General features: G+C 58.5%; 1 protein-coding gene across 1 annotated transcript; it reads left to right on the top strand.

Annotated features, from left to right (window-relative positions):
• The first annotated feature begins 2,590 nt into the window (after positions 1-2,590).
• Positions 2,591-8,748, top strand: LOC128774766 (translation initiation factor IF-2-like). Its single transcript, XM_053894243.1, has 2 exons — positions 2,591-3,926; positions 8,238-8,748. Exons 1-2 carry the CDS (start codon positions 2,591-2,593, stop codon positions 8,243-8,245), a joined length of 1,344 nt encoding a protein of 447 aa, XP_053750218.1. The 3' UTR covers positions 8,246-8,748.
• Positions 8,749-8,950: the final 202 nt, after the last annotated feature.

The following is an 8,950-nucleotide window of genomic DNA, read 5'->3' as shown; positions in this document are numbered from 1 at the left end:
CTGAGAAAGAGCCCAGTTGAAGCGGGTTCAGTGCATGAGGTGGGGGGAACCCACGTAGCACCGCCTTCCTCTCTATGCCCTGTTCCTCCCAGGACACGACTTGGGGGAAAGGAGGTCAGAGCGGGCTGTCAGTTCTCACCCCTCGGGAGAAACGTACTGGGCCTTGAATTCAGGTTCCGTTGTACAGATGGGGAAACTGAGGTGGCCATGGACGGAACCTAAGCTCACATACCTGGGTTAAGCTTGGATTCGGGAGCCCACAAGGGCAAGAGACAGGCTCTCCTGGGGGTTGGGTGACCCACACACACAAATAACTGCCACGCTGTAGGGCCCAGCCCTGGCGGGGCGGGGGCGGGGGGGTGCCCCGGGAGACCCGCCAAAGAACTTGTTGGAAACTGGGAACCAGAACCTGAACCAGGCCTCCCAGGTGACAGCTGCAGGGCCTCTATGCTTCCTCTCCCTCGAGCTGGCCTCATCAGCCCCAGCCCCGGCAAGGAGAAGGAAAGCAAGCGGCAGGGGCCACACAGCCAGAACGTGTAGCATTGGAACTCAGCCAGGAGGTGGGAAAACGCTTCCTAAGCCGGAGATCACTGACACCCACAACGTGCAACGACCGGGGCAGGCATGCTTCAGAGCAGGAGCCTAAACTTGGGCGCCGGGACTTTGTCCTGCAAGCATGATGGGCGGCTACAGAGGGTGTAGGAGCAGGAGAGGGGCAGGGCCAAACCTGATGCTTCAGCAGAAAGTTCTACGTAGTTTGTACTAGAAATACCAGAGTTATCTGGTATTCACTCCCCTGGATGAAGTGAGGTGATGAGCCCCTAGTTGGGACGACTGTGCCTTCACAATCATGCTCTTCCTGAGATGCTCTTCCTGAGCCCCTGGCGGCCGGCCCTGTCCTCCTCACTCCCCATCAGATGCTCCTGGAGGCAGAGGCCTAGATGGTTCCCCAAACCCAGGTGAGGCTCAGAGGGTTGAGGAGACATGCCCAAGGTCACACTCAGTTAGGGAAAGATGGTGAGATGGGCATGTCTTCCTTCTCCATGACCCTGAGCAAGTCACTTTACCTGGAAGGGTCTCAATCTCACTGTCAGAATAGGGGTGAGGGGTGCCTGGTGGGGCTCAGTCAGTTGAGCGTCTGACTTCACCTCAGGTCCGTGGGTTCGAGCCCCGTGTCAGGCTCTGTGCTGACAGCTCAGAGCCTGGAGCCTGCTTCGGATTCTGTGTCTCCCTCTCTCTCTGCCCCTCCCCCACTCGTGCTCTGCCTCTCTCTCCCTCTCAAAAATATACAAACATTAAAAAAATGAAAATGGGGGGGCTGCCAGAGGATGGAACCAGAGGGGGTGTTGAGGGGGGTCGCTGGCTGGCTCAGTCATCAGTAGAGCATGTGACTCTTGATCTCAGGGTTGTGAGGTCAAGCCTCATGTTGGGTGTAGAGATTACTTACAAAATCGAAGAAAAGAAAAGAAAGAAAGAGAAGAAAGAAAAAGAGAAAGAAAGAAAAAGAAGGAAAGAATGAAAGAAGGAAAAAAATAAAAAGAAAGAAGGAAGGAAGGAAGGAAGGAAGGAAAGGAAAGAAAGAAAGAAAGAAAGAAAGAAAGAAAGAAAGAAAGAAAGAAAGAAAGAAAAGACAGGCGGAGGGAGGGGGAGAGAGAGAGAGGAGGAAGGGAGGGAGGGAGGGAGGGAGGGAGGGAAGAAGAAAGAAACTACATGGAGGTGCTGGGCTGGAAAAGGTTCACTCTTGTTCCCAGGGAAGCACTGGGGGGGGCAGTCGCCTGTCTCTAAGGCACCTGCCAGCTTTGGGGAGGGAGCAGGCAGGGTGTAGGGAGGAGGAGAAGGGTGTCCATGGACCAGCTGAAGAACTGAGCTTCCTGGCCTTGACTCTCGCCCACTCCCAGGGGCCCCCTGAGCAGAGGGCAAAGAGCAAAGGGCAGGGGCTAGAGTCTGGCCTCTCCCTGTCCTCCTGGGGCCACTTGTAGACATTATCTAGGCTTAATCATGACAGCTGCCTTTCCCTGAGGGTGCCCTGGGTGTGGTGCCAGCCTTCCAGCTCAGCATCTGTAAGCACCCCCTCACCTGCTCCCCCCCCCCCCCCCATGAAACGTCACCCTGGGCCCGGGGGCAGGTATCAGTCATAGAAAACTAAGGCCTAGAGAAGTTTAGCACCACCCACACTTAGGTCTGGCAGACCCCCAGAGGAGGCGGTGACTGTACAGGTGTCCCAGCTTTGCAAGGAGCCCGACCACAGTCCCCGGGCCCTGCTGCAGCGCTGTTATCTGACCCTCAGCTCCTGAGGCCTCGGAAACTCTCTTCGAGGCCCGGGAATTTCTGGGGGACTCAGGAGAATCACAGCCCGTCACAGGCCACTCACCACTCACAGGACCCCCTAGGGTATATACCTGGGACGGCATCCAGGCCCAGGGTCCTGTTCAGGGTTCACGTGACCCAGGGCTGAAAAGCAGAACCTTTGCACCAACCTGGGCCTACGGGGCTGTCTCTGGGCCTCGGTGTGCTCATCCGTACTATGGAGGCGGGTGGCCTCAGACCAGCGTCCGGGGCCCCCAGGCGGACCCCGGACCACCCGCACGGGATGGGGCACAACACCGGGTTCTCAGAATCCCACAGTCGGCGACGCGGTCCCGCCCAGCGGCCAGGACAGCAGGAGGCGGAAGCGAGGGTAGAGGAAGGTTCTCTCCGCTGGGAATCTGGGTCCACACAGCGGGTGTCCAGACAGAGGCCCACCCGCTCCCAGGTTGGGAGGGGGGGTAGGCGTCTCGGTCTGGGCAAATCAGCGGGTGGAGGGCGCGTCCGAACACCCCAGGGAGGCAGCTGCCTGGGGACCTCCCGAGGCCGGCGCGGTCCAACCCGTTCCCCAAGCCTTCCAGCCCGGGGCGGGGCGGCCGGCTGGGCCTCGGGGGTCCAGGCCCCGCCTCCGCCCAGGGCCCGGGCGCTGAGGGGTGGGGTGGGGGTGCCATTATCTGGCGCGGCCAGGCCCGCAAGGCTCAGGCTCACGTGGCCGCGGCTCCTGGCCTCCCAGGTCTCAGGGCCGCGGCGCGGGCGGGCAGATAAGCCGGGCGCTCCCAGAGCCTGGCCGGCGCGGGCCGGGCCGGGCCGAGCTCCCCGCGGGCCCCCCCCACCCCCCTCCCGGCCGGCCCGGCCCACTTGGCCCAACTTCCTCTCCATAAAAGGCGAGGTTTGGGAGCGCCCGGGGAGGGGGCGTTGGGCTCACACGTGGGGCCCGGAGCTTTGCCGGGGCCGCCCCCCCGCGTCCTCCGGCCCTCCCCCCTCGCCCCTCCCCCGGAGCCGCCTCGCCCCTGCCCCTGGCGTCCCGCGGACCACCATCCCGACCTCGCTCTCCTCCTCCGGCCCGGCCCTGAGCGCCCCGCACTCTGTCCCCACTTGGCCTTGCAACGGCTCGAGGCCCCCCACAGCCGGGCGGGTCCGCGGAGGGCGGGGTCGGGCATCTAGGAGCGTCGGGAAGACCAGCGGGACCGGGGGTCACCCTGTAACTCGGCTCCGTGCGGATGCAGACGAATCGTACTGGCGGCGGACTGTAACGTGCATTTTAATACCTCTAGAGCTTGGGGTGCCTCTTCCCGATTTTACGTGTTCGCCCAGCTCGCCTGTGGCCTTGGGCGCACGTTACGTCTGCGCGCAGCCTCAGTTTCCCCGTCTGTTAACCCGGGGAGAGGCTTCTCCTCTGCTGGGTTTGCGCGACTGTAAACCGCAGCGCCCGCCGGGCCCGGCGCGGGGCTGGAGCAGAAGCGGGCAGGGGGCGGAGCCGTCTCCCGCCCGCACGCCCCCCTCGCTCCTCCGGGGGAGACCCCGCACGGCTGCGTTGAGGGAGAGGGGAAGTGGGCGCCGAGAGACAAACAGTGGGTGCTCAATAGATGCAGCGCTGCCCCACCCCCACCCCGCCCCTCAGGGTGAGTCATCCCTGTCCTGGCCCTTTGCCGAGGGTGGGGGGGCGGGTAGGGCCATCGGGTGCCATCTGGCTCCACCCCCGCCGGGCTAGGCGACCTCGCCAGGGCTCCGCTCCTCTCCGGGCCTCAGTTTCCCCTTGCTAAAGTTCAGGGCAGGGCTGGCGCAGGCCGGCTGGGGGCCGCGGGCACCCCCGCGCGGCCCCGGCCACGTCCGCTGCCCACGAGGCCGCCATAAAAGGCAAGCGGCCGCAGGTCGAGCAGCCAAAACTTAGTCATCCGGCCCGCGGGCCGCCCGGCGCGCTGCGCGCAGCTTCCCTCCCCGAACTTCCCGTTTTCCGAGGGGCCCGGGGAGGGGGCCGAGGTGCGGCCTGGTCTTTCGAAACGCCTGGGCTCCGAATGGCTGGGGGCTTGGCCCGGGGGCGTCCCAGGCTGGCGCTTTCATCCCGGAGCTGCGGGTCAGCGCGGCGCCTCCAGAAGACGCCTGCGAGGGAGGCCCAGGCTGCTGCCCGGATAAATCTCAGCCAGCTGCCCCGGGGGTGGGGAGAACAGTGCGGTGCGGCCATGAGCCCGTCGGTGCATCGCCAGAGCGTCTGGGCCGAAACCACCCAGCGAGCGTCGCGGGAGCAGGGCTGGGTCAAGGGATACGGGATGCAATTCAGTGCAACGTAAGGGACAGCTCGAGCTGCAGTCGCTGGTCCGTGCATGGACCTCGGCGGCCCCCTCGTGCTGTCTGGGTCTCGGGTTCCATTTACAGGCAATCAGGACAGTGGCTGTCCAGAGGTGGGGGGGGGGGGGGCAGGGGCAGGAGGCTTGCTGGAATGGAATTGTACCCTGGACTAATTAGGGTGGTGGCCTTAGGGCTGTACACGCAGGATTGGGCTGTCCTATCAAGGTCGCTGACCTCCACTGTAGGTAAATTATACCTCAATTCAGAACTGTAAAAAAAAAAAAAAAGAAAGAAAGAAATGCACACGCAGGGCACGCCCATACATTGGTTAGGGATGTCTACAAAGGTACAGGGAAGGAGTCGTTGCTGCCGCCTCGGGGTGGGTGGGAAGGAGAAACGTGGAACGCCGGGTGTCTTCTGATTCTGATATCCTGTATTTCTTTCAGAAAACAGAGCTGAAGAAAATACGGTGAAGTAATGCCTGGGTCCGGGAGTACATTATGTTCCTCTCTGTCCTTTCCTGTGTATTTGAAATATTTCACACTTTTCACGAAGAAAGGGCGAAAGCACCGTGGCTGGGAATCGGGACACACGGTGGTCAACCTCTTTGACCCTCGGTTTCTTCTTCTGTACAAGGGGGCAATCAATAATCCCTTTGGGGGAAAGCGTATTGGGTGTTAGCTGCAAAGAGCGAGCCCTAGGCATGCAGTAGGTGCTCAGCAAAGGGGTCTGTTTGGGGCTCCCCTTTTCCTAAGCCCACCTTCCCCCCAGCAGGCAGGACTTGCTATAGGGTGAAGGGCCAGGGTGGGAAGGTCTTCACCTCACAGCTCCATTAGGCCGGTGGCCTGGCCTGGCCTGGCTGGGAAGGCTTGTGTTTCTGACAAATGGGGCCAGCCAGCCCCATGCCCTGCCTGTCCCATCCTGTCCTGACTGTCCTGTCCCCGGGGCCAGGGTCACTCTAGGTGAGGCTCAGGGCCAGTATACTAGCAGGACACAGGCCAGCAGGTCACCTGGCCTCGGATTCCAGGTGGCCAGATCCTCAGGAAGCCACTGGGGGTGGTGAGGGCCCAACAGGGATGGTGGGTGCCAGCCAGTCAGCACTGTTAGGGACACAGAGCCCAGAGAGCCCCAGAGGTCTGTGGGCAACCACGGCCAGCAGGAAGGAAGGGAGGAGAGTGCAAGGTTAAGAAAGTACATCCAGGAAGGGAGAGGGAAGAGAAAGCAAAAGCCTGCATTTCCTCTCACTACTTTTGACCATCTGTACATGGGCACTGCACCCGGCTCTCTGGTGAAAGTCTCCCATGACCCTGAGGGGGAACGGAGACCCCCCCCCCCCCCCGCCAAAGCCAGCACGGTTAAATGACGAGGCCAAGGTGACCCAGCTAAGAAAGGCAGGGTCTGGGGGAGTGTGAGCAAGAGAGATTGACGGACGTGTGGCCAGGGGACAACAGGGCCCTTGCTAGGAGGTGTGCTGCAGCTCTAGGGAAGGGGAGGCCGAGGGAGTGGGGAAGGAGGGGTAGGGGACTGAGAGCAGTAAATGACAGCTGGCTGGGGCTGGTCTGAAGGCCGGACTGGCTGCAAGAGACGCCTCTCGGGTGCCCTCTAGTGGGGACATTCTCCTCCCTGGCGAGGCGGATCTGTGTGTCCGCATTCCATGCTTCAGGGAGTGACCGCCTTCTCCCCGTGTTACCCAGCCCATCATAGACACCCCCATCCAGAGCACCTCTTTTCTCAACGCTCCCTCACCTCCTCAGGCTCTGCCTCACTCCAGGCCTTGCTGGACAAGAAGAGGCCGTGGGAAAGCATCAGATGGCAAGAGGACCCAGCCATCATTCGCCCACCAAAAAGTCTGGCTGCAGCCTCCCAGCAGCCCTCCCAGGGGAGACATCTCTCTCTCCTCCTTTTTTAGACAAAGGGAAGAAAAACCCTGAGGTCTAGAGGGTGCACAGGCACCCCCTTTCTCATGCACATGGTCTCATGCTCTGAGTCTGGACATCTGGGAGCTGTGGCCCCCCTTCCCCCGCCTGTGGGCAGAAGAGCCCCTCCTCTGGTATCTGGGGCCTCTAACCTTCCTGGCAGACTCTGTAACACCCTCGGCTGAAGGGACCCTCTCGAAGGCTCCACATCCCCAACCCCCTCTGCAGCCTTCTGCCTTAGAATGAGGGTCAGGGGGTGCCTGGGTGGCTCAGTCGGTTGAGCGTCCGACTTCAGCTCAGGTCATGATCTCATGGTCTGTGAGTTCGAGTCCCGCATCAGGCTCTGTGCTGACAGCTCAGAGCCTGGAGCCTGCTTCCGATTCTGTGTCTCCCTCTCTCTCTGCCTCTCCCCTGCTCATGCTCTGTCTCTCTCTGTCTCAAAAATAAAGACATTTAAAAAAAAAAAAAAAAAGAATGAGGGTCAGATTCCAACATGTCCCAGGTGCTTAGAAGTCAAGGTTGACCCTGGAGAAAATATACTCCAAATGAATGACAAATGCTGCTAATTTCCAATAGGAACCTAGGGATCGGAGTGGAGATGTTAGGCCCTCACAGCGGACTGTGACACTGCATTGGGCCAGATTTATGGGTTTGAGCGGCGCCCCAGAGAGTCGGAATGTAAGGTGGAAAGGCCCCCGACAGTTTGCTAGGTCTGTAGACTGAAGTTTCAAGCAACCCATCAGTGGCCTGCATTCAGTGAGGCAGACTTTCGAGAACTTTCCCAGTGGGGTGGAAGTGGAAAGTCCAAAGAGAGTCACTTATCATGTGCTACCCACACGCTTTTAGAAATACGTCGGTAGGGGCACCTGGGTGGCTCAGTGGGTTAAGCAGCCGACCTCGGCTCGGGTCATGATCCCACGGTTCCTGGGTTCTAGCCCCGCATCACGCTCGATGCTGACAGCTCAGAGCCTGGAGCCCACTTTCAATTCTGTGTCTCCCTCTCTGCCCCTCCCAAGCTCGCACTCTGTCTCTCAAAAATGAATAAACGTTAAAAAAAATGTTTTTAAAAGAAATGTATTGGCGAAGCAGCGGCTTCATCCCTGTGTGGGTACCTTCTGTGGGCTGGCATCAGCCACTGACGTTCCACTGGGCTGGGCTCCTGATCTCAGGGGGCTGGCTGGGGCACCCCGACTGGCAGAGGCTGAGTGGGAACTCTTAAGCCTCAGAGACCAGGTGGCTGGATCACACAGAGATGGAGTGGTTTCCACGAGGTACTGATCTGCCGTTTTGATGGAGGCTAACCGATCCTGATGTTCTTGGGAATGAAGGAGCTGGTGCCACTGAAGTGTCACTTGAGGCGGACAGCTCTGTCGCTCAAGCGTCCGACTCTTGATCTTGGTTCAGGTCATGATCTCACGGTTCGTGAGTTCAAGCCCCATGTGGGGCTCCGGGCTGACAGCACCCGCATGGAGTCTGCTTGGGATTCTCTCTTTCTCTCTCTCTCTCTCTGCACCCCGCCCCCTGCTCTCTCTCTCTCTCAAAATAAATAAATAAATAAAACAAATAAAGAAGTGTCACTTGACCGATATAGTGGGGAAACTTGAGGTCTGGTGGACAGAAACCTGGCTGGAGTCCCCATAGTCTAGAGTTTCTAGGCTTGAGATATGTTATTTGATGCATTAATAAAGGAATGCATGTATTGGTTACTGTATGACACATTTGTTCTTTCAGCTTGTTGACAACTGCAATTAAATTACAAAGTTTCCTTCGGAATGCAAGCGGGTGCAGCCACTCTGGAAAACAGTATGGAGGGTCCTCAAAAAACTAAGAATAGAACTACCCTACGACCCAGCAATGGCACTGCTAGGCATTTATCCACGGGATACAGGTGTGCTGTTTCGAAGGGACACATGCACCCCGATGTTTACGGCAGCACTATCGACAATAGCCAAAGGATGGAAAGAGCCCAAATGTCCATCGATGGGCGAACGGATAAAGAAGATGTGGTCTATATATACAATGGAGTATTACTCGGCCATCAAAAAGAATGAAATCCTGCCATCTGCGACTACGTGGATGGAACTGGAGGGTTTTCTGCTGAGTGAAATCAGTCAGAGAAAGACAAATATCCTATGACTTCACTCATATGAGGACTTTAAGAGACGAAACAGATAAGGGAAGGGAAACAAAAATAATATAAAAACGGGGGGGACAAAACAGAAGAGACTCATAAATATGGAGAACAAACAGAGGGTTGCTGGAGGGGGTGTGGGAGGGGGGATGGGCTAAATGGGTAAGGGGCACGAAGGAATCTACTCCTGAAATCATTGTTGCACTAGATGTTAATTTGGATGTAAATTAAAAAAAAAATAAAAAATAAATATAAATCGCCTCAAAGAGAAAAAAAAAATCACAAAGTTTCCTTTGTAATTCTATGCATGTTA

The sequence above is a fragment of the Panthera pardus genome, unplaced genomic scaffold, assembly GCF_024362965.1.
Source record: "Panthera pardus isolate Hobbes unplaced genomic scaffold, ASM2436296v1 HiC_scaffold_4, whole genome shotgun sequence".
Lineage (NCBI taxonomy): Eukaryota > Metazoa > Chordata > Mammalia > Carnivora > Felidae > Panthera > Panthera pardus.
This window is presented reverse-complemented; position numbering and strand designations above follow the sequence as displayed.